General features: G+C 51.3%; 1 protein-coding gene across 1 annotated transcript in view; it reads right to left on the bottom strand.

The window, feature by feature from the left end:
- Window positions 1-25,909, bottom strand: part of LOC119950861 (alpha-2-macroglobulin-like) — a 117,924-nt gene that overhangs the window by 66,842 nt on the left and 25,173 nt on the right. Inside the window, exons 2-4 of the mRNA XM_038773721.1 lie at window positions 24,791-24,913; window positions 7,864-8,089; window positions 6,324-6,450 (exon numbers count right to left, since the gene is read on the bottom strand). Coding sequence (XP_038629649.1) covers window positions 6,324-6,450; window positions 7,864-8,025 — 289 coding nt within the window. The 5' untranslated portion in view covers window positions 8,026-8,089; window positions 24,791-24,913. The remainder of the gene's footprint in view (window positions 1-6,323; window positions 6,451-7,863; window positions 8,090-24,790; window positions 24,914-25,909) is intronic.

The following is a 25,909-nucleotide window of genomic DNA, read 5'->3' on the forward strand; positions in this document are numbered from 1 at the left end:
GGTGCACCAGGGACGGTTGGGGGGGGGGGGGGAGAATCCGAGGTGGCACAGTATTCCACGACCTCCCCTTAAGGAGTCACCGGTACTTTCCCCAGCACCTCCTCCTCCCTTGGGGTGCCCAGTGGCCCCCGAGCTTCTCCATGGGACAGGGGTGTAAGTGGAGCCTTCCCCCGAGGCACCCCTGACATCTGGCGCTGCCAGTCCTGGAGTCTCGCCGTGGCATGGGCAAGGGTCTGGAAGTCAGCTGCTATCAAGCCCAGGGAGTGGGCCATCCCTGACTAAGAACGTGACACCTCGCACTGGCACTGTGTCACCTTCCTCTGGGACTGTGCCATCTCCCTCTGAGTCTGTGCGATGCTGACCAGCACCTGGGCAATGGCGTGGATGTTCTCAGCTATGGCCTGCTGGGACTGGGCCACAGTGAGGGGCGCCGCTGCAATCTGCAGCTGGCTCTGACACATGGCTGCCTGCGAGAGGGCAGCCATGTCCTGGGCCACAGCCCCCGCCTGCACAGAAAGCCCCACGCCTTGCATAATGTGACCTATTTCCAATACCGTCAACCCCATTGCCTCCACCGCGGACGCCACCTGTGCGGTTTCGGCCTGGGTGGTACGCATGTCCTGCTCCTGCACGCGGTTGTGCTCCTCCACCTGCGTCTGCAGGTGCGGCAAGCCGGCTGTCGTCCCCTTCTCTGGTCCCTGGGTGTGTGGTGAGGGAGGTTGTGGTGGGGGGGGGCGGGGGGGGGGGGGGGGGGTCATATTATTCGCTCCTGTATATAATGAAGTGCAGACAGGCAGTGATTGACCAGTAAGCACACAGCACAGAGCAGCCAATCACCAGACAGGATACTACTACTATAAAGCCAGAGGGCACTAAGGCCGCGATTCTCCGCCCCCCACGACGGGTCAGAGAATAGAGGGAGGGCCTTCTTGACATTTTTCCCGACCTCCCGCTATTCTCCTCCCTCCTACGCACCCCCCCGACACGAATCGCTGCTCGCCGTTTTTTTTACGGCGAGCAGCAATTCTCCCCAGGCCGATGAGCCGATTTCCCAGGCCTTTACGGCCGTTTTCACGAACGGCAACACACCTGCTCTCACCGTTCGTGAAAACGGCCGCAAAGTGCCGTTCTGGGGAACCATGGCACCGATTGGCACGGCCGCACTACGCACTCTTTGTTCCTCCGCCGCCCCGCTGGATCAGTCTGCGGGGCGGCGGAGGGGCATACCTGCCCGCGCATTCGCGGGTTTCACGCATATGCGTGATGACGTCATCCGCGCATGCGCGGGTTGGAGCCGTCCAATCCGCGCATGCGCGGCTGACGTCATCGTGCGCGTCAGCCGCCGTTAACCTTGGCGCGCGGGCTTAGCGAATTTCGCTAAGCCTGCGATGCCGAGGTTCACGGGGCCCCGCTGCTAGCCCCGACCGGGGAGCAGAATCGGGTCCCGGGAGGGGGCCCAGAGGCTGCCGTGAAACACGGCCGTTTTCACGACAGCCTTCACGATTCTCTGCATTTGCGGAGAATCGCGCCCTAGGTTTCCCGCTCTCTATCTGGACCCAGCCACTGAGACAGTCAGAGTCCACGAGCTAGCCAGTGCAAACACCATGCGGTAGGTAGTAAGTCTGGTCAGGCTAGTACCAGGTCTCCAGTCAGTTCAGTATAGTGTCGACCCACAGCTGAGCATGTATGTTAGTTATATGGTTGAATAAAATCGTGTTGGATCTTCTCCAGTGTTAGAGGTCTGTCTCTTGCCACACTGCATCAAGTGCAGTCCATGTCGAACCAACCTGCCTAATACATCATGGAGTTGTGGTGAAGGGGGTTGTGGTGAAGGGGGGTGCGGTGAAGGGGGGCTGTAGTGAGGGGTGGGGTGGGGGGGTTGTGGTGAGGGGGTAGGGGAGTGTTGTGGTGAGGGCGGTGGGGCTGTGGTGAGGGGGGGTGGGGGTTTGTGGTTAGGGGGGTGGGGTGGGGGGTTGTGGCGAGGAGGTTGTGGTGAAGGTGGGTGGGGTGGGGGGCTGTGGTGAGCAGGCGGAGTGGGGGTGTTGTGATGATGGGGGTTGTGGTGAGGGGGGGTGGGGTGGGAAGGGTTGTGGTGCGGGGGTGTGGGGTATGGCACAAATGTGTTGTGAGGGTCCACGGCCAAGCAGGAACGCGTCTTGCTTGGTGGCACGTCTCCAACCTCGGCATCAGCAACCTCCCGATCCCCAGGTCCGCCAGCGAGGTCAAGTTCCCTCTGCCTGGCCAGGGTGTAGGGGACGCATTCAGGTGCTCCACCCCCCCCCCCCTCCCCCCAATCTTCTCCTGTTCCCTGTGGTTATGGCCGTTCTTATCCTGAGGCGGTGGGGACAGACATCAACAATGTTAGACGGTCCAACGCATGCTGCCCAGCGGTTGGGTCTGTGATGGCATTGGTGCACAGGGCAGAAGGTAACTGTGGCTGCCATGGGTGGGCCGCCTCAGGAAACATGCGCCAACGGGGACCCACGTTGCAGGTCAGGAGTGACAGCAGTCCACCTCCACCCCTACTGTACCATCTGGGGAACCACCTCGGCATATTGATAGGGCCCATAACGCCAGAAAGATAGACACCAGTTAAGTTGCACAGGTGCAGGGCACAGTTTAGTTATAGGGGCTAGGGCACAGACTGTATGGGTGGGATTCTCTGATCCTGATGCCGTAGGAAATAAAGTTGCCTTTCTCGGCGGCGTCAACACGACACAGGATCAGCAGGGCGCTGGAGTGGTTCACGCCGCTCCAGCTGCTGATCCAGCCGTGGAATGGGCGCCGGGGAATGCGCGCATGCGCAGTCGGTCCGGCGTGAACCTGCGCATGATTTCTGCGTCTCCCTTGTCCGCGCCGGCCCCAACTCAACATGGCGCAGGAGTACAGGCGCGGCGCGGAAGAATGGAGGCCGGGAGACAGAGAGGCCAGCCCGCCGATCGGTGGGTCCCCATTGCAGGCGAGGCCACAGTGGAAGCCCAACTCGGGGTCAAAACCCCCAGTCCCCCCCCCCCCCCCCAACTACCCCGGACCCTTCAAAGCCGAGGGCGCCCCGGCTCAGAGCATGTTTGAACGGCACCGGCGGGACTCGGGGGTGGGGTGGTGTATGGCCACTCAGCCCATTCTGGCCGGAGAATCACAGGGGGGGGGGGGGGGCGCATAGAGCGGCCCCCGACCAGCGCCGCGACTACTATGCCAGCCACAATGGCGCCGATTCTCCGTGTCGGGAAGGCGTGGCGCGATACGCGCGGAGATTCCCGGCCTATATACCTCTGCACATTAAACCTGTTATCACCGATGAAAGCTGCCTCTGTGCTCTGTCCGATGGGTCCGGATTGGGGCGGTACGTGATGGCCACTGTGGGTGAGGGGTGGTGGAAGAGTTAGGCCCAGCGGTTGCGCCGTGTAGCCCCCCCAGCCCCCCCCCCCCCCCCCCGGACATCCCCATCACCCCGTCCCCAGTGATACGACAGGGCCATGTGATGGACTGGCCAGCTCGCATGCAGGGATCACCCAGGTGGAAGGTGCTACTTTGGGCACGAGTCAGACATTGTCTAACAATGTGGAGTTCGGAGCTCATCGCAGAGCGGGTTGTCATCACCCTTCATCCCATGGATCAGACCCGCAGTCACTGGCAACCTAGTGCCCCCAGTTCACTCTGCCGCAGGTGTATATATAATGAGGGGGATGTGCATGCGGGTGGTTCGGGTTGGGGGAGGTGAGCGTGTTCGGTGGTGGAGGAGGTGAGTTTGTTTGGTGGTGTGGGAGGTGAGGGTCGTCGGTGGTGAGGGTGTGTGGTAATGTGGTGTCCGTGCCCCTGCCCATCAACTACCCCCCCACTAGTCGGTGAAACTTGTGTTGACCAAAGCATCACGTGCTCGCTGGCCCTGCCTATGGCATAGTGCAGCCTCCTGTGCATGTCCAGCCCCCAAGTCCCACCCATTGTCCCTCTCCCCCACCTCCGCCTCCTCGAATGATGAGGCCTGCCCTTGCTCCTGATCCTCCTCCAGCACATCGTCCCTCTGCTGGGCTATATTGTGGATGACCACAACGATGTGGCCGGCCCTCCTGGCCTCGTACTGGAGGGCCCCTCCAGAACGGTCCAGGCACCTGAAGCACATCTTCAGCACCCTGAAGCACCTCTCCACCACACCCGTTTGCACAATGTGCCTCATTGTAGCGGTTCTCCGCACCAGTCTGTGGCCTCCTTATAGGTGTCAACAGCCACGACCGCAACAGGTAACTGGTCGCCCAGCAACCAGTCCTGCAGCCGGGGGGTTGGGTCCCTCGAACATGCAGGGTATGAATGATTGCGCCAAGATAAACGAGTCACGCACACTGCCCGGGTATCAGGCGTAGACATGCAGGATCTTCATCTGGTGGTCACAGACCACCTGTACGTTCATGGAGTGGTACCCTTTCCTGTTCGTGAATATCGGCCTGTTTTCTGCCGGTGCCCGTAGGGTGACATGCACCCCATCGATGACCCCCTGTAGCAGCTCCATTCGTGAACGCCATCGGAAGTCGCAAAGAAACACTTCTACCGCATGATCTTGTAAAGACTCCATGGTCAAAAGTTGGAAACGACTTATTTCACTTTTATGGTTGTGATTATATTCCAATCGTTGATTATTTCACAGACTATCCTGAAGTCATCAAATTGTCTGACTTAACTGCTAAATGCGTGATCAAGGCTACAAAAGAAACTTTTGCAAGACTTGGGATACCGTGCAAAGTCATGACTGATAATGGACCTTGTTTTGATTGTTAGGAATGGACAGAATTTGCTAAAGTATATAATTTTGCTCACATAACTTCCAAGTCCTCTTTATCCACAATCGAATGGAAAAGTTGAAGGGGTTCGCATCGTGAAACAACTTTTCAAAAAATCTCTTGGTTCTGATTCTGACATGAACCTAGCTTTACTAAATTACAGAGCTACTCCTCTTGCAACTGGTTTATCTCCTGCTCAACTAGTGATGGACAGAACATTACATACAACTCTTCCATGCATTAGACTTCCTGATCCAGATCTTCAGCCAGTCATCAAGAAAATGCAACATCAACAAAGAATCGAGGAGAAATACTACAATCAACATGCCACACCACTGGAACCACTGAATCCAGGTGATCGAGTGGGGATTCGTATTCCCGCTGGAGGATGGTCTGCTACTGCTAAGAAAATTAGTCAAGCAGCACCTCGAGTATACATCATTCAAACAAATGATGATTTGATTGTTAAAAGAAATCGAAGAGCACTTCTGAAAATTCAATCTCCCAGTACATTATTTCCTGATCTCCAAATGAATGAAAGTTTATTTTGTAGTACATGAACATGTTCCAAGATACCAGAAGACTTCCAGAAGACGTTCAAGACTTCTGACACTCCACCTACTGGATTGAGAAGATCATCCAGAATAAGACTTAACTTGTGAAGAATCACAAATGAACTGTTTGATTAATTTTTCTTACTCACTTGCTAATTTAATATACATATCATGTATTCTGTGACAATGATATACATTTTTTTCTTTTAGTCATGTCGAAAAAAGAATGGGATGTAATGATATGTATAGTGCCAGTGTAGTAAAGGGTTAACATCTGAAACTATGTGTAAATCAAACACTAGATGGCGTTACTAATTAATTGTATACAAGACAGCATCTCTACAAATTTTGGGAGAAGCTGGACAACATGATGAGAAGCTTAGGAGAACAGAGTGATAATTGATTGTAGAGATATAGCACGAGGTCAAGTCATAGTGTAGTTTATTAGTTAGATAGAATATTGATTACTGTACTACAGATTCAGTATTATTAGTTTAGTATCTGTTACTCCGTAAAGTGTACAAACCTAATCAAAGTTAGTAGTGTAAAATAAATTAGTTTTGATTCAAAATTCTTATTTTTATATTGTTTATCAACACTGAATATATGGCTATCTTGGAGGAAAAGGCAAGGAAAACAACACCACCCCCTCCCTAACCCAGGGTCAGAGGACAGGGATCAGGAGCAGGAACCCGGGCTGATTCACAGCACCCCCTCCCCAAACCCAGGGTCACTGGACAGGGATCAGGGTCAGGAACCTGGGCTGATTCACCCCCTCCCTAATCCAGGGCTCTCTGGACAGGGGTCAGATGCAGGAACCCGGGCTAATTCACTTCCTCCCTCACCCAGGGGTCACCGGACAGGGGTCAGGCGCAAGAACCCAGGTTGATGCACCCCCTCCCAAACCTAGAGGTTACTGGACAAGGATGAGGAGCCTGGGTTGATTGACTGTAGCTTATGCCGTGTTTGAAGCCTGTGTCTTGGGTTAATGACTGACCCAGTCCTGTGGCGTTTAGATGCCAGCTGATAATCACACTCTCCATGGAACAGACACAGGTTTGGTTTTCAATGCTGCTCTCTGAGGCCATGTCAAATCCCTGGTGTTCGAGCAGTGTGACCTTCACCTGAGAGAAAGGAGCAGCAAAGGGTTAAATTCCCAGTAACACAGAACAAAACAATCCCATTTCCCCCACTCAATTCTCATTTCCTGTCCACTAAAAACAGGACAAATCCAACCCAGTCAGTTTCAAAACTCTCCAATCTCCCCCATGCCGTGACCCAAATACACTGACACACACTCACTGATTCACACACACACGCGCATTCACACACATATGGTTTAGCACAGTGGGCTAAACAGCTGCCATGAAATGCAGAACATGCTAGCAGCGCGGGCTCAATTCCCGTACCGGTCTCCCTGAACAGGCGCCGGAATGTGGCGACTAGGGCTTTTCACAGTAACTTCACTGAAGCCGACTTATGACAAGCGATTATTATTATTATTATATGTATACACACAGGCATTCATACACATATACACACAGACAGATACTCATTCACACACACACACTCACTCACTCACACAGACATTCACACAGAGAGACACTCTCACACACACGCAGACACTCACATGAATATACACACACTCACACACAGACACTCACTCACACACACGCAGGGGATGCAGTGGCATAGTGGTATTTATTTTTATTTTTTTAATTTAGAGTACCCAATTAATTTTTTCCAATTAAGGGGCAATTTAGCGTGGCCAATCCACCTAGCCTGCACATCTTTGGGTTGTGGGGGAGAAACCCACACAAACACAGGGAGAATGTGCAAACTCCACACGGACAGTGACCCAGAGCCGGGATCGAACCTGGGACCTCGGCGCCGTGAGGCAGCAGGGCTAACCCACTGCGCCACCATGCTGCCCTGGCATAGTGGTATTGTCACTTGTTGTCGATTGTTGTAAAAACTCACCAGTTCACAAATGTCCTTTAGAGAAAGAAATCTGCTGTCCTTACCCGGTCTGTCTGACATGTGACTCCAGACCCACAGCAATGTGGGGGCAAAAGTGCTGACCCAGCCAGTGACGCCCACATCCCATGAACAAATAAAAAAAACCACACACACACTCTCACAATCGTACGCATACACTTGCAATCTTATTCTCTCCCACAATCCATAATCACATTAACATACACACAATCACTCACACATGCACACACAGTGGAAACATTAGTCTCCCACTCCCCCCCCCCCCCCCCCACCCCCCATAGTCGAATAGCTGGTTCACTCACTGAGATGCCCTCAATTACAACTCGAGAGAGATGATTGGTAAAATAAAGGCTTTAATTAGCAGAGAACCAGACAGCTACCGAGAAGTGTGCTCACTGCACACGGCCCACTGAACATGACCTTATATGTGGCTCCCTGGGGGGGGGGGGTGGAGCCGGAGGTGACGTCCCCCAGGGTTCCAAACCCAGTCTTAAAGAGATCATTACATTAAAGGTGCAGTAATCATTCATCACACTCACCATGATGCATTTTTTCAGGTAGTTCAAGACTTTGGCCATGAGTGTGAATTCTTGTGTCCTGGCGATGGAGGAGGGGAGAGCCAGGTCCACACGGAAGGGTTTAAAGGCGTTTAGAGAGATGGTTTCCGATATTCCGAATCCTGCCTTTCCTGTGCAGAACATACTGCCCTGCCATTCAGTGATCGCATCCGGCACAGTGAGGGGGAGGGAGACACTCCCGGTGGGTCTGAGAAAGGGCGGAGAGAGAGTTAGACAGGAATAATCTGTCCTTGTGATTTCTGATTGTGTTGTAAACTGGCACCTGAGGAGGCTCGGGAAACTCCCCCACCCTTCTCCAGAAATCTGCCCTGCAATCACTGTCTGACCTCAGCCCCAATGTGGTGGTGTCCGACAATAAAACTGACACCATTAATAGGCAAGTTGGACACAATTTCAACAATTACAATACCAGAAATTAAACACACACACCAAAATCAGGAAACGCTATTGGGCGAAGAATTAGTTATGATGCCAAAATTGTGGCGAGCACCGATTTGACGGCAAATCACAATTCTACGTTACCTCAACAGCGGCATCAATGTGATCTGGAACGCACTTACAGTAAACACTGTTTGCATATCATTAGCGGGCCTGACCTGGTATTCTCCAGGGGCACCGTGATTCTCCGCCTCCGATGGGCTTAGTTCGGGGTGACCCACCACAGGACTGGGGCAGTTTCCAGTCACGGACCGCTATTGCTGCAGCCTGAAAGGCAGCAATCTTGCGGCGCACCCCACCGACCACCCATCTTGGCCCCTGCTTCTGCAGAGTGACACCAGCCATATGGGTGCCCCCACTGCCGGCCATATACCCACCCCCATCCGGCCGCCACTCGCCGGCAGGGCATCACCTGGCTCACTAAAGGGAAACGCCCACTGTAGCCCCTACGGGTGCACCGGGCAGGGTCCATAGACCAGGACGCTGGCAAAGGCAGCGTCAGCCAATGGTACCCCTGGCAGCAGGAATGGGCACGAGGGCCAGAGGCCTCCCCCCTGGTGCTGTGCCAGGGGTGCAGAGATGAAGGGGCAGAGCCCGCAGTGCCAACCGTGGGCACCATGTAGCCCGGTGGACCTGGTTGGGCATAAGGGTATGCACCATGCTAACATGTCAGGGGAAGGCACAAATGAAAAGGGGAGCTTGTTCAAGGAACAAATACTGCATGTCCCTGATAGGTATGTCCCTGTCAGGCAGGGAGGAAATGGCCATGTGAGGGAACCATGGTTCACAAGAGGTTGAATGTCTTGTCAAAAGGAAAAAGGAAGCGTATGTAAGGATGAGAAAACAAGGTTCAGTTGGGTCGTTTGAGGGTTACAAGGTAGCAAGGAATGAGCTAAAAAAAAGGGCTTAGGAGAGCTAGGAGGGGGCTTGGCGGGTCTTTTCAAGGAAAACACCAAGGCTTTTTACTCTTGTGAGAAATAAAAGAATGACCGGGGTGAGGTTAGGGCCGGTCAAGGACAGTAGTGGGAACTTGTGCATGGAGTCAGAAGAGATAGGAGAGGCGTTGAATGAATACTTTTCTTCAGTGTTCACCGAGGAGAGGGGCTATATTTTTGAGGATGAGAGTGTGATGCAGGCGGGTAGGCTGGAGGAGGTAGATCTTCTGAGGGAAGATGTATTCGCAATTTTGAAAAACCTGAGGGTCGACAAGTCCCCTGGGCCAGATGGGATATATCCTAGGATTCTTTGGAAGGCAAGGGATTAGATTGCAGAGCCTTTGGCTTTGATCTTTGGGTCCTCACTGTCCACAGGGATAGTGCCAGAGGACTGGAGAGTGGTGAATGTTGTTCCTCTGTTCAAGAAAGGGAATAGGAATTGTCATAATATCCACTCATGGATATAATGAGATGTAGACAGGCAGTGATTGACACACAGGATAACCAATGAACACACATGACACAGAACAACCAATCACCAGACAGGACACTACCACTATAAAATACACGAGGCATTAAGACTCTGCCTCTTCTCAGCTACAGAGATAGTTAGAGTGCACAAGGCCATGAGCACCTTCTCCATGTGACAGAGAGCTAGTCTGGTCAAGACTGTCTGAGGTTATCAGTTTAGATTAATAGAGTGTCAACCCACAGCAGATTATGTACAGCAACAAGCAAGTTCAATAAAACAGTGTTGGACCATCTCCTGTGTCGGAAGCCTGATTCGAGTCTCACTGCAGTCTATGTTAGACCAACTCAGATAACACATAAGGAATGACCCTGGTAATTATAGGCTGGTTAGTCGTACTTCGGTGGTCGGTAAGTTAATGGAAAAGGTCCTGAGGGATAGAATTAATGACCATTTGGAAAGATGCAGCTTAATCCGGGATAGTCAACACGTATTTGTGAAGGGTAAGTCTTACCTCACAAATTTCACTGAATTCTTTGAGGAAGTAACTAAGTGTGTAGATGAAGGTAGAGCAGTTGATGTCGTATACATGGATTTCAATAAGGCGTTTGATAAGGTTCCCCATGGTCGGCTCATGAAGAAAGTAAGGAGGTGTGGGATAGAGGGAAATTTGGCCAATTGGATAAGTAACTGGCTATCACATAGAAGACAGAGGGTGGTGGTGGATGGAAAATTTTCAGACTGGAGACCAGTTACCAGCAGTGTACCACAGGGATCAGTGCTGGGTCCTCTGCTATTTGTGAATTTTATAAATTACTTGGGAGGGAGCTGAAGGTGGATCAGTAAATTTGCTAATGACACCAAGATTGGTGGAGTAGTGGATGAGGTGGAGGACTGTTGTAGGCTGCAAAGAGACATTGATAGGATGTAGAACTGGGCCGAAAAATGACAGATGGAGTGTAACCCTGATAAGTTCAAGGTGATTAATTTTGGTCGGACAAATTTGACTGCAGATTACACGGTCAATGGCAGGATTCTGAGGAATGTGGAGGAACAGAGAGATCTTGGGGTTCATGTCCACAGATCTGTGAAGGTTGCCACTCAAGTGGGCAGAGCCGTGAAGAAGGCCTATAGTGTGTTAGCGTTTATTAACAGGGGGCTTGAGTTTAAGAGCCGTGGGGTTATGCTGCAACTATACAGGACCCTGCTGAGACCACATTTGGAGTATTGTGTGCAGTTCTGGTCACTTCACTGTAGGAGGGATGTGGAAGCATTGGGAAGGGTGCAAAGGAGATTTACCAGGATGCTGCCTGGTTTGGAGGGTAGGTCTTATGAGGAAAAGTTGAGGGAGCTAGGGCTTTTCTCTTTGGAGCGGAGGAGGACGAGAGGCGACTTAACAGAGGTTTATAAGATGATGAGGGGGATAGATAGAGTGGACGTTCAGAGACTATTTCCTTGGGTGGATGTAGCTGTTACAAGGGGGCATAACTATAAGGTTCGGGGTGGGAGATATAGGAGGGATGTCTGAGGTAGGTTCTTTACTCAGAGAGTGGTTGGGGTGTGTAATGGACTGCCTGCTGTGATAGTGGAGTCGGACACTTTAGGAACTTTCAAGCGGTTATTGGATAGGCACATGGAGCACACCAGAATGACAGGGAGTGGGATAACTTGATCTTGGTTTTGGACAAAGCTCGGCACAACATCGAGGGCCAAAGGGCCTGTTCTGTGCTATACTGTTCTATGTTCTTTGTCAGCCTTTCGCCCCTTGCAGACAATGGATATTGGAATACAATCAGCAATGGTGGCCTTCCTGCTGGTTGCCACAGCCCTGGGGGATGTCCTGTGGCTGCATGAGCTGGAGAAGCTTGAGGAGGAGGAGGAAGCAGCGAAACAGGAAGCAGCTGCCCAGGATGGAAAACCAGCCACCCAACAGGCTGAGGAGGAGATGCAAAGGAGGTGCTGCATGAGGCCTCGTGTGCACTGGCAGCGCCTGACATTCGAGGACCTACCAGTCTGTGCATGACATCGAAGACTCCGGCTGAACAGGAAGACAGTGCAACATACCTGCCAGATCATGGCACACCTGGCACCGGGGGGGTATGGGGGAGGACACCTGTTACCAGTGGCTATCAAGGTGACCGTCGCCCTAAATAAGGTGATGAGACCATCAATTCACGCGACACGTGGTTAGAAGTGAACATTGGTTTTAATCGTCTTACAACAGAGGTTGCCTGTGACACGATGAACTCCAGATGAACTGGCAGGCAGGCTCTCAGCATCAACCTTTCTACTTCAGATTAGGGGGGAGGAGCCATGGGTGGAGCCAAGGGTGGAGCCCAGTACAAACTCCCGTACACTCCCAGTGCATCTCCCCCTAGTGGCAGAGCAGCGCAACTGCTCGTGTGCCGAGCTTACAGAGACATAGTAATACAGTGTGAATTACGCTACTGTGATTCACCACATTCACTGCCTGCAAAAAATCAAGTCCGGCGGGGGTGGTGGCTTACAGATTGCGTCTGTCCGGTGGCCGAGTTGTCCGCTGAGATCGGCGGAGCACTGGGTTGCAGCCCCTTCTGGTGGCTGGATGGGCACCGCCGGTTGGGGTATGATGGCGGACTCCGGGGGCGATTCCGCCCGAGCTTCGTACCCATCTGGTTCGACTGGGGACGCTGGGAGCTAGCTGGCTCGCGCTGTAGCGAACGGGTAGGTGCAGGGGGCGGGTTTGGTGGGATGTAGTGTGAGGGGTACCTCGACGGTGGTAGTGGGGGGGTTGGATCCTGCAGGTGCTAGGTCCCGGAGGGATACAGTGTCCTGACGGCCGTCAGGGAACTCTGCAAAGGTGTACTGGGGGTTCGAATGCAGTAGGAGCACTTTCTCTACGAGTGGGTCAGTTTTGTGCGCCCTGACGTGCTTCCGGAGGAGTACTGGGCCCGGTGACTTCAACCATGCTGGGACCGAAACCCCCGTGGTAGTGCCCCTGGAAAAAATAAAGAGCCGCTCGTGAGGGGTCTGGTTGGTAGCGGTACATAAGAGGGACCTAATAACGTGGAGGACGTTGGGGAGGACTTCTTGCCAATGGGAGATCGGGAGATTCCTGGACCAGAGGGTCAGTAGGACGGTCTTCCAGACCGTCGCATTCTCCCTCTCCACCTGCCCGTTCCCCCTGGGGTTATAGCTGGTAGTGCTGCTCGAGGCGATGCCCTTGCCGAGCAGGTACTGACGCAGCTCGTCGCTCATAAAGGACGAACCCCGGTCGCTGTGTACATAGCTGGGGAAACCAAACAGGGTGAAGATACTATGCAGGGCCCTAATGACTGTGTGGGAGGTCATATCGGGGCACGGGATAGCAAAGGGAAAACGGGAGAACTCGTCTATGACGTTCAGGAAGTACACATTCCTGTTAGTCGAGGGGAGTGGCCCTTTGAAATCGATAGCGAGGCGTTCAAAGAGCCTAGAAGCCTTGATGAGGTGGGCCCTGTCCGGTCTGTAGAAGTGCGGTTTGCACTCCGCGCAGATCGGGCAATCCCTGGTGATGGCTTTTACCTCATCGATGGAGAAATGCAGATTTCGGGATTTAATGCAGTGGGCAAGCCGGGTGACCCCCGGGTGGCAGAGGTCATTGTGGATGGTTCTTAGGCGGTCGCTCTGTGCGCTGGCACACGTCCCGCGGGACAGGGCATCTGGGGCTCGTTGAGCTTCCCCGGTCGATACATAATATCGTAATTATAGGTGGAGAGTTTGATCCTCCACCTCAGATTTTTGTCATTTTTAATTTTGCCCCTTTGCGAGTTGTGAAACATGAAGACAACCGATCTTTGGTCGGTGATGAGGGTGAACCTCCTACCTGCGAGGTAGTGCCTCCAGTGACGAATAGTCTCCACAATGGCTTGTGCTTCCTTTTCGACTGAGGAGTGTCGAAGTTCCGAAGCGGAGAGGGTTTGGGAGAAAAATGCGACTGGTCTCCCTGCCTGATTTAGTGTGGCTGCAAGAGCTACCTCTGAGGCATTGCTCTCAACCTGGAAAGGGACGGATTCATGTACCGCCCGCATGGCAGCCTTGGCGATGTCTTCATTGATGCAGCTGAAGGCCTGGCGAGCCTCAGCTGACAGGGGAAAAAGTGTGGCCTTAAAGAGTGGGCGGGCTTTGTCCGCATATTGAGGGACCCACTGGGCATAATACGAAAAGAATCCCAAGCACCGTTTGAGAGCCTTGGGACAATGAGGGAGAGGGAGTTCTAAGAGGGGGCGCATACGGTCCGGGTCGGGACCCAGAACTCCATTTTCCACAACATTGCCGAGGATGGCTAGTCTGGTCGTGCGGAAAACGCATTTCTCCTTGCTGTATGTGAGGTTAAGCTACTGGGCCATCTGGAGAAATCGGTTGAGGTTGGCATCGTGGTCCTGCTGGTCATAGCCGCAGATGGTGACGTTATCCAAGTACGGAAACGTGGCCCAAAGCCCGTACTGGTCCACCATTCGGTCCATTGCTCGTTGGAACACCGAAATCCCATTTGTGACGCCAAAGGGGACACGGAGGAAGTGGAAGAGGCGGGCCATCGGCCTCAAACGCCGTGAAGTAGCGGTCCTCCGGGCGGATTGGGAGTTGGTGGTATGCAGACTTCAGATCCACCGTGGAAAAAATCCGATACTGGGCGATCTGATTCACCATGTTTGCAATCCTGGGGAGGGGATACGCATCGAGGAGCGTAAACCGATTAATAGTCTGACTATAGTCTATGACCATGCGGAATTTTTCCCCGGTCTTGACGACCACCACCTGAGCTCTCCAGGGACTGTTACTGGCCTCTATGATCCCCTCACGTAAAAGCCTCCGAACCTCAGATCGAATGAACACCCTGTCCTGTAGGCTGTACCGCCTGCTGTGAGTGGCTCTGGGTTTATAGTCCGGAGTGAGGTTGGCAAAGAGAGGAGGGGGGAGATTCGCAGCGTGGCTAGGCTGCAGATAGTGAGTGGGGGTAGGGGTCCGCCGAAGCTGAGGGTGAGACTCTTGAGATTGCATTGAAAGTCGAGTCCCAATAAGAGTGGGGCGCAGAGTTCGGGCAGGATGTACAGTTGGAATTTAGAATAGCTAGCGCCTTGGATTGTTAGATTTGCGACGGTGCGCCCTTGGATATGGACAGAGTGGTAACCTGAAGCGGGGGAGATGGTTTGCCGTGCAGGGAAAACGGGGAACGAACAGCGTCTTACCAGATCTGGGTGTACGAAGCTCTCATTGCTCCCGGAGTCGAAAAGACACGGTGTACTGTACCCGTTGATTTGGACCATTGTCATAGAGTTGTTGAGATGCTTTGGGTGCGATTGGTCCAGTGTGACTGTGTTGAGTTGCGGGTAGTCGGCGGCTCGGTCGGCTGGGCTGGGATGGCCCCGCAATGAGTGCCCGCTAAGGTCGCAGTCTTCAATCGAGTTTTCTGAGTGTGGAGAGGATGGGGCCCAAGATGGCCGCCCCCGTGGATCGCACGTGGCGGGCAGCGAGGAAGATGGCGTCCAAGATGGCAGCCCCCATGAGTCGCCCGTGGTGGATCGCTTGGTGGGGGTCCGCCAAGATGGCAGCCCCCATGTTTCGCACGTGGCGGGTGGGGGCGGAGTTGGGGCATAGACCGCTGCGTTCCGGGGCCTGTGAGTGCGGAGAGCGATTACTTTGTGCCGCTGGAATTTTAGGGGCTGGGGCCTTCCTTGCCAGGCACACAGTGGCGTAGTGGCCTTTTCACCCGCATCTGCTGCAGGTCGCGTTGCGGGCCGGGCAGTGCTGCCGCAGGTGCTGGGGCTGGCCACAAAAGTGGCAGGCTGGGGCAGCATTGTGGCTGGGTGGCCGCGCGGTGCAGGCCTGGGGGTGTCGCTGGTCGGGGGCCCATGACGGGGTCGCGCAGTCGGCAGGAAACGAGGTGAGGCTACGAAATGAGACCTCCATAGTTGTAACGAGTTCAACAGTATCTTCTAAATTTAGGGCCCCCTTCTCCAGCAGTCGCTGGCGCACGTAATTCGATCTAAGGCCTGCAACAAAGACATCGCGGACAGCAAGCTCTCTATGCTCTGTAGCAGTTACAGCCTGATAATTACAGTCCCGGGATAAGGCTTTTAAGTCTCTGAGGAATTCTTCTAGCGATTCTGTAGGGCGCTGGCGGTGAGTAGTAAAAACGTGGCGCGCGTAGACCTCATTGATAGGCCTCACGTACATTCTATCGAGTAGGGCCAGGGCCTCTGTATATGAGCCGGTACAGTTTAGCTGAGTAGATATACGATGGCTCACCCTCGCGTGCAGTAGACTGAATTTCTGCTCCTCTGTCGTTTCTCGGGTGCTTGCTTCAGCCAGGTAGGCCTTAAAACATCGGAGCCAATGCGAAAAGATTTATTTCGCCTCTGCATCCTGCGGGTCGAGTTCCAGTCGGTTAGGCTTGAATGCTGATTCCATGCTCATTCCTTACTGTTTCTTAAGACGATTAAATTGATGAGACCATCAATTCACGCGACACGTGGTTAAAAGTGAATAATGGTTTTAATTGTCTTACAACAGAGCCTGCCTGTGACACGATGAACTCCAGATGAACTGGCAGGCATGCTCTCAGCATCATCCTTTATACTTCCGGTTATGGGGAGGAGCCATGGGTGGAGCCAAGGGATGGAGCCCAGTATAAACTCCCGTACACTCCCAGTGCATCTCCCCCTAGTGGCAGAGCAGCGCAACTGCTTGTGTGCCGAGATTACCGAGACATAGTAATACAGTGTGAATTACGCTACTGTGATTCACCACACAAGGTCCCACACAAGAGATGAGTGAGCAAAATTGAAGCTCATGGTTTAGATGATGGGGTTCTTCTAGGCGCCGAGTGGGGACCTGTCCGGGATATCACAGACCTCAGTTGCATCCATTCCATCACGGAGGCCCTCTAAGCCCAGTCGGTTGAAAAGATCCATTTCAATGTGGACCGAGCCCACCAAGATGCCTGAGCAGGGGGGATCGCCGTCATCGGCAACATGTTGTTAAAGCCAAAGAGGAGGCATATAAATTGGCCAGAAAAAGCAGCATTCCTGAGGACTCAGCAGAGGAAGACAAAGGGTTTAATTCGGAAGGGGAGAATAGAATACGAGAGTAAGCTTGCAGAAAAGATAAAAACTGACTTCAAAAGCTTCTATAGAAGAGAAAAAGACTGGTGAAGACAAATGTAGGTCCCTTACAGTTAGAATCAGGTGCATTCATAATGGACAACAAAGAGATGGTAGACCAGTTGAACAGATACTTTGGAGGAGGACACAAATAACCTTCCAGAAATGCTAGCATGTAGGGGGAACTGAAGGAAATCCTTATTAGTCAGAAAATTGTATTGGGGAAATTGATGGGCTTAAAGCCCGATACGTCCCCAGGACCTGATGTTCTGCATCCCAGGGTACTTAAGGAAGTGGCTCAAGAAATAGTGGATGCATTGTTGATCATTTTCCAGCATTCTATAGACTCTGGAAGAGTTCCAATGGATTGGAGGGTAGCTAATGTAATCCCACTTTTTAAAAAAGGAGGGAAAGAGAAAACGGGGAATTATAGACCGGTTAGCCTGACATTGGTGGTGGGGAAATGCTGGAGTCAATTATTAAGGGTGTGTTGGAGGGCATTTTGTGATACTGGACTATGATATAAATTATAGGTGGCCCTGTAACTACATTTGTGCTCCTATATTACTTTTGAATAGTTCTGATGAAACAAAAGGTACTAATTGGCTTAGATGCCTGTTTAGAAGAGGCAATTTGTAGAAATAGATGGTGTATACACAATGCTGTTAATAGCAGAAAAGACACCACATGGCTGTTAGCTATTTTGTGATATTAAAGACACAAAATGGCTGAACAAGCCACACTCCCTGTAAACTGTCTCATGAGACCCAAGCGTGGGTGTGTATAGGGAGTGCCCCAACAGCCGCTGATAACAGCTTCACAGAACAAGACATGCAACATATCCTTGATAAGCTAAAGGTCTACGGCTGTAGACAGGACACATCATTATGTTCATTTTGAATGACTGCTGTATGAAGTTAGGAGCGGGTAAGACAACACCCACTTTAACCATATATGTGATAAGTGGGATGCTAGGAAAAATTGATTGACTGCATGTAATAAGTGTGACGCGAAAAGAGTTGATTGATTGTATGTAAATGAGAAAACAACTAATTCTGCCCCTTGAATCTGCATATTAACCCATGTGAGCTTTAGTTCAAGTGGGATAAGGTGCTGTCAGGGGCTGTGGTGTCCCCAGACCTTGTCTCCCAGAATTCTGACATAATAAACTGCTTTTTCACTTATACTCAGGCCTTTGTGTGAATATTTGCACCCCTTAACAGGTGAAATAACTGAGTATTTGGAAAGCGGGGGCAGGATTGGTCCAAATCTTCTGGAATTGATGTAACTAATAGAGTGGTGAACCAGTGGATGTTGCGTATCTAGACTTTCAAAAAGCTTTTGACAAGGTCCTACCCAAGAGATGAGTGAGCAAAACTAAAGCTCATGGTTTTAGGGGTAATGTATTGACGTGGATACAGAACTGGTTGGCGGACAGGAAGCAAAGAGTGGGAATAAAAGGGTCCTTTTCAGAATGGAGGGCAGTGACTAACGGGGTACCACAGGGCTCAGTGCTGTGACCCCAGCTGTTCACAATATACATTAATGATTTGGACGAAGGAATTGCATGCAATATCTCCAAATTTACAGACGATACTAAGCTGGGTGGCAGCGTGTGCTATGAGGAGGATGCAAAGAGGCTGCAAGGTGGGCAAATACTTATCTAATGCAATATAATGTGGGTAAATGTGAGGTTATCCACTTTGGTGGCAAAAACAGGAAGGCAGATTATTATCTGAATGGTGGCAGTTTAGGAAAAGGGGAAGTGCAACGAGACCTGGGTGTCATGGTGGGACAGTCACCAAAGGTTGGCTTGCAGGTACAGCAGGCGGTGAGGAAAGCTAATGGCATATTGGCTTTCATAGAGAGAAGATCTGTTGATAGGAGTAGGGATGCCTTGCTGCAGTTATACAGGGCCTTGGTGAGGCCACCCTTGAGTATTGTGTGCGGTTTTGGTCTCCTAGTTTGAGGAAGGACATTATTGCTATTGAGGGTGTCCAAAGAAGGTTCACCAGACTAATTCCCAGGATGGTAGGACTGACATATGAAGCAAGCCTGGATCTACTGGGTTTATACTGACTGGAGTTTTGAAGAATGAGAGAGGAGCTCATAGAAACATGCAGGCCGTGAATCTCCGACCCCCCCCCCCCCCCCCCGGAGAATCCCCGGGGGTCGGTGCGGCGCCCCGCCGCGAGCTGCCCAGTCCCGACAGGGTGAATAACTCAACTCACACACCGGCGGGTAAGTGTGCGGGGGTAGTCCCGGGGGGGGGGGGGGGGGGCGCAAGGGGGTCCTGGCCACCCGTTGGTGGGCGGGCTGGTTCCGGGGGGGGGGGGCTTCTTTCCTCCGTGCCGGGCCATATTGCCCGGGGGCCGGCGCGAACTAGGGAACCCCCGCGCATGCGCGGAAATACGCCTGCCGGTCCGCGCAAGTGCAAGATCACACCGGCTGTTCCGCGCATGAGTGAACTCGCACTGGCCCTTCAGCGCCGGCTGGAGCGGTGCTAACCACTTCGGCGTCAACCTAGCCACCGAGAAAGTGGAGGTAAGTGGAGAATTCCTCACTTTCGGGGGCCGTTGATGCCGGAGTGGTTGGCGCCGGTTTTCCTCCGGCGTGGGGTCATAATGGCCATTATTGGAGAATACTGGCCAGAAAATCCTGATGGGACTGGACAGGCGAGATGTGGGAAGTATGTTCCCGGTGTTGGGGACATCCAGAACAAGGTTGACAGCTTACGAATAAAGGGTAAGCCATTCAGGACTGAGGTGAGGAAGAACGTCTTCTCTCAGAGTTGTGAACTTGTGGAATTCTCTACCACAGAAAGCTGTTGGATATATTCAAGAGGGAGTTTGACGTGTCCCTTGTGGATAAAGGGATCAAGGGAGAGAAAGCGGGAGTGGGATACTGAATTTGCATAATCAACCATGATATCATATTGAATGCTAGTGCAGGCTCGAAGGGCTGAATGGCCTGCTCCTGCACATAATTTCTATGTTTCTATGCCCCGGATCCAGTGGAATGCATGTCCCCCTATGAGCTCCTGCAGATGACAGGCTGCTTGACACCAACTGAAAACTGTTCCAGTTGATGAACGTGCAGCTGATATGTGACCATCAGCTACCCATCACGCACGTCTGTACCCGATACCTGGGCAGTGTGCATGACGCCTTCATCATGGCGCACTTGATGCCTCTTGACATGTTCAAGACACTCCTGCGGGACCAGGGATATCCACTGAGTCATTCCTGATGACACCTATCTGAAGGCCGCTGACCAACATGGAGACCTGCTACAATGACGCACATGCAGCGACCAGGAGCATGATTAAGCAGTGATTTGGTCTACTGAAGATGCGGTTCAGGTGCCTAGACTGCTCTGGAGAGGCCCTCCAGTCTGACGCTGAGAAGGTCACCCGCATCGTAGCGACCTGCTGCGTCCTCCACAACATCGCGCACAGAGGGGCCATGTGTGAAAGAGGAGGATGAACTGCAGGCCACGTCCCATGAGGGTGGGCAGGACATGGGGCCCGGGCAGGCGCGAGGCTGCATGACGTGTGGGCCAGGGCCAATGTGCACGGGACGCTCTGATTGCCTCCAGGTTCACCGACTTGGTGGGGGGGGGGGCAACTGGCCAGGGACGCGGGCACCACATCCTACCCCATCCTCCCAAAATCCCCCCCCCCCCCCCCCCCCCCCCCCCACCCACCAGCAGCCCCTTCTGTGATACATACCTGCTGCACAAGGGATGCAGGCCCTGGGTTGGCAGTACCACCATGTCTCGTCCATGGGCTGGAGGGATGGTTTTTTTGGGGGGGTGGCGGTGGTGGTGAGCCCAGGCCACCACAGGGTCCGCCAATTCCCTCCCCACCCCGCACCTGAGTCTGTGAGTCAAGATGGTGTGGGTGTGAGTGAGGGTGAGGGAGGTGTGGGGGGGGGGGGGGGGGTAGTGAGGCTGGTGTGGGGGTGAGGGTGGTGAGGGGATGAGGGTGATGTGGGGGTGAGTGTGGTATGGGGTGAGGGTGGAGACTGACAGTTGACAAATGTGGCATGGGGAACCGCAATTCAGCAGGGTCTCACTTCCTTGCCCGCGGCTGACCTCCGCCCTGCGACCTCCTTTTCCTCTGGGCTGCAACCATGTGTAGGGCCCTCTGCTCTGCTGTGATGAGGGGCCACAGGTCCGCCAGTCTACCTCCAGTTTTCTCCCGTTCCTGGTGGTTATGAACAACCTTTTCCGGGGGATGGGGGGGGGGGGGGGGGGGTGGAGAGAACAGAAAATGACACTGTTAGAAAGTCTGACGCATGCAGTCCAGGGCATGGGTAGCTGTCCAGGGTCCAGGGCACCCGGGCATGGCAGCCGGTATGGGTGCCGGCATGTGGTGCTTTCTTGAGCTGCTGCAGTCGGTGAGGTGTAGTAAACCCTTCCTTATGACAGAAAAGCATGTTGGACCCCTTGAATCATGCTTATCTTCCTGTTTTTCTCTTTCATTAGTCTGAGGAATATCTGTTTTTTTTTAATTTCTGTTGCCTTCTTCACTGTAATCAATATCCTGGTGGGTGATGCAGAACAAGGCCGTATCGGCTGAGGTTATTCATTAAGGCCTCACCTTCGTCCCTCACCTGAGGTGCAGTGATCCTCAGGTTAAAGCACCACAAATCAGCTCTCCCCATCAAACAATAGGTGACAGTTTTGTTGCCAATTGTGTTCTCCATATGAACAAAGAGGCCATTCAGCCCCTCGAACCTGCCCCGCCATTTCATAAGATTGTGTCTGTAAATTGTGAATGTAAACTTAACCCCACCTTCCAATTCGGCCTGATAACCTTTCACCCCACTCATTAATCAGGAATCCAGCTCTGCCTATAAATATTCAAAGATTCCCAGTTTCTATTGCCTCTTCAGGGCGAGAGTTTCAGAGACTGACAACACTCTGACAGAAATAATCTCTCCTCATCTTTGTCTTCAACCCAACTTAAACTCAGTCTTAAACTCCTTATTTTTAAACATTGACCCCTTGTCATAGAGATCCACAGGACAGAAAAGGCCCTTCGACTGATCACGTATGTGCTCGTAAAAAACTACCGAACTATTCTGATCTCATTCCAGCACTTGGCCCATAGACTTGCACACCTTGGCATCACAAGTGCACATCTAAATAATTCTTAAATGTTATGAGGGTTTCTGCTTCCACCCTCCTTTCAGGCAGTGAGGTACAGATTCCCACCACCCACTGGTGAATAGGGTTTTCCTCATACCCTCCTCTAAACCTCCTGTCACATCCTTCCACCAAGGAGAAATGTTTCTTCCTGTATACTCTATCAATGCCTCTCATTGTCTATACAGTCCTTGATTCTTCCACAAGAGGAAACATCCTCTCTACATCCACCCTGTCAATGCCCCTCAGGATCTTAAATATTTAGATCAAGTTTCCTCTTACTCTTCCAGTCTCCAGTGGATACAAACCCATTCTGTCCAACCTTTCCTCATCAGACAACCCACCCATTCCTGCTATAGTCCAGTAAACATTCTCTGAACTGTTTCCAATGTATTTACATCTTTCGTTAAATAAACAGACTGATACTGTACACAATACTCCAGATGTGGACTCACCAAGGTCCTGTACAGCTGAAGCAATAACCTTCTCACTTTTGTGATCAATTCCCTCTGTGATGAATGTTGGAATTTCAGATGCAGTGTATTCATAGGTATCTGGTGCAGTAAGGGTTAAAAACCGGGGGTTGTTTGTGTTTGACTGCTGCAGTCTTGTTTTTATAGAAAGCTGGTTTGAAAGGTTGCGGACCTGGGGTGCAATTGAGGAACCATAAAAAGTATGGGCGAATGGAATTTTGTTTGGATTAAGGGTGATTCCCTGTGGGGTTAATTAGATTTTAGCTCGGTAAGATTATGTTGTTACTGAGTGGAGGTAAGGCATCAAGCATTTTTCAGGAAAGCAGGTCAGTTGAATTTTGGATGAAGCTGTGAGCAGGAGTCAAGCATTTTGTTCTCTGCAATTCAGTTAAAGATATGTTTGAAGATAGACTGAGTTTATTTCCAAGCAGGTCCAGATTTTCTGATTAGAAGGTGAACTGCAACAAGGTGAGAAACCACTTCTGAAGAAATGCAGTTTCTGAAGAAATGAAGGCAGGTTTCTGCATGGTTCTGACAGGATTCAGGTCTTGTCTTTAAAGCAGTGTCAAAAGATCTATCTTTCACAAAGAAGATCTCTCTAAAGTAGGTTCCTGAGTGCTAACGATATTTAACAATGGATTGAGAGCGGAGTTGTTTTTTCCTGTTTGACTGGGAATTAAGATAGCAGTTAAGGGTTACTGTGCCACTGCATTGATTAGCATTGTTAAAGGGATGATTGTAAGTTACATTTCTTGTCTTACAAATTAAAATAAAATATCGGGGTTTCCGACGAGTATCCTAGCCACTGTTAGGTCTGATCTGGAATCATAATACCCTCTCATAACATTTGATTGTTTTTGCTAATTACTGGTTCGTTTTGCTAATTACTGGTTGTAAAGGTAAAGTCACCATATTCCCAGATGACCAGAGGCTGCTTGTCCCTCTGAGGCTAAGAACTGACTGATGGTGGTTTAACCTGAGGATCATCAACCTCAGGTGAGGAGCAAGGTTGAGAAGTCAGGGTTTTCATGAATAACCTCAGCCGGTATGGGGATTGAACCCGCGCTGCTGGCCTTGCTCTGCTATAATTGGACAAAGACTGACAAATGAATTTGCGACCAATGTAATTCCACAATTTAGGGACCACCTTCGCTTGGAAGATGATGGCCTAACAATGGGGAAAGCCTCAGCACTGGCAAGTTAAATCACACCATGCTCAGCTTGGCCAGGTTACATCAGAACTCACCCTCTGTCTTCGGGAGGTTCCGGACACAGCTGGTTACGAGGGTCAAAGCGAACATCGGTAGCCTTATCAAGACTGACAGAGTGTTCAGGTCCTGGACCAGACCCCAATTTATGATAGGACACTGGACGGGTAACCCAAAACAATTTACAATTTGTAAAACTATGAGGAAAAGATACTTCAACCCAAGGAGTGATAACTCTGACCAATAGGTATCTTTTATGTTCTGCAAATGTTAATTTAAACACAGAATTATCCACATTGACATCAAAGAAATTTATAATTAACAGTTAAACGGTTCTTAAAAAAAGGAAAAATATTAATTATCAACACTCGCCACTAACTCCAATTAAGCAATGCAACCCAAACGCCACTTATAAATAAAGTTTTAAAAAACAGGTTAACTTCCTTATCTGTGCAGACCTTTGGAGAGAGAGGGGGGGGGGGGGGGTGGTGGAGGTTGAGAACAAAGAGAGAGATGGGGAAAGAGAGCCTTTTCAGGAACATTTGAAAATCCTTCTGTTTTCTCAGACTTGAATCTTGGGGCAAAACTGCTCAACATAACATAATTTGGCAAAACTCCAAACAACAGACAGACCTGGCTCCCCCTATTAATTACATCATCCATATCCCACAAAGATATCCCATGACATGCTTAGCTAAGTCTAAACACCATCCCTCATAGATTATCTACAGTCCAGGGAATGTCCAGCAATCAAAACAATACTCCATTAGCTGCTTCTCTGTAAACAACTAAATGGCTAAAATCAATCATTGCCACATCATTTATGACCTCTTAATTATAGCTTTAGTAGACATACTGCATGCACATAATTTGAATAAAGTTTTTTTTTAAATAACATTACTGTCACAAATACAAAATATAAGATATAGAAATTTGTGCATTCATCACAGAGGGTCAATCTCTGACTCACTGTTTCGGAAGAAAGAGGATTAGAACAATCCCATGCTTTGCAAGTGTGGGGAGGGGGGGAAAGAGGTCACAACCTCAGACAACCTAAAGTAGAGCAAAAATGGAGACAAAATGCTTGACATACCCAACAGGGACGAGGTCCCAGATCCAAGTCTCTGGGAATGCTTTTGGATTATTCTCTCAGTTATGTGCCAAGATATGTCTGAAATCTTTGGATATATCATTCTGCTCACATCAGCCTCTGAACCTGTCCATGGTTTAAAAAGATCAGAATAAGATGGGACAACACAGTATGATGGGGCTGGGCAGCACATGTGAGGGAGGGGTAAGGAGTCTGAATGGTTGAGCAAAGGGGGCTGGATGGAGGACTCTCACAGTTTGGGGGGACGAAGAGTCTCATAGTTTGGGGAGGGTGAGAGGTCTCACAGTTTGGGGGTGAGGGGGTCTCACAGTTTGGGGGGATGAAGAGTCTCATAATTTGGGGGTGGGTGAGGGGTCTCACAGTTTGGGGAGTAGGGTTCTCAGTTTGTGGGGGTGAGGGGTCTCACAGTTTGGGGGGTCTCACAATTTGGGGGGTCTCACAGTTTGGGGGTCTCACAGTTTGGGGGGTCTCACAGTTTGGGGGGGTCTCACAGTTTGGGGGGGTCTCACAGTCTGGGGGGTGAGGGGTCTCACAGTTTGGGGGTTGAGGGGTCTCACAGTTTGGGGGGAGGAGGTCTCACAGTTTGGGGGGTCTCACAGTTTGGGGGTCTCACAGTTTGGGGGGTCTCACAGTTTGGGGGGGTCTCACAGTCTGGGGGGTGAGGGGTCTCACAGTTTGGGGGTTGAGGGGTCTGACAGTTTGGGGGGAGGAGGTCTCACAGTTTGGGGGATCGAGGGGTCTCACAGTTTGGGAGGTGACCGAGAAACAGAGAGAGAGATATGGGGAGAGAGAGAGGCAGAGAGAGAGAGAGGCAGAGAGAGAGAGAGACACAGAGAGAGAGAGAGAGAGACACACACAGAGAGTGAGAGAGAGAGACACAGTGTGAGAGGGACAGAGAGAGAGAACATAAGAACTAGGAGCAGGAGTAGGCCATCTGGCCCCTCAAGCCTGCTCCGCCATTCAATGAGATCATGGCTGATCTTTTGTGGACTCAGCTCCACTTTACGCCCCGAAGAGAGGGAGAGAGGGAGTGATGGAACCATCAATTCACCAGACATGTGTTTCCGATATGAATCTAGGCTTTAATCGACTTACTTCAGA

The sequence above is a fragment of the Scyliorhinus canicula genome, chromosome 16 (genome assembly GCF_902713615.1).
Source record: "Scyliorhinus canicula chromosome 16, sScyCan1.1, whole genome shotgun sequence".
In the NCBI taxonomy this organism is placed as follows: domain Eukaryota; kingdom Metazoa; phylum Chordata; class Chondrichthyes; order Carcharhiniformes; family Scyliorhinidae; genus Scyliorhinus; species Scyliorhinus canicula.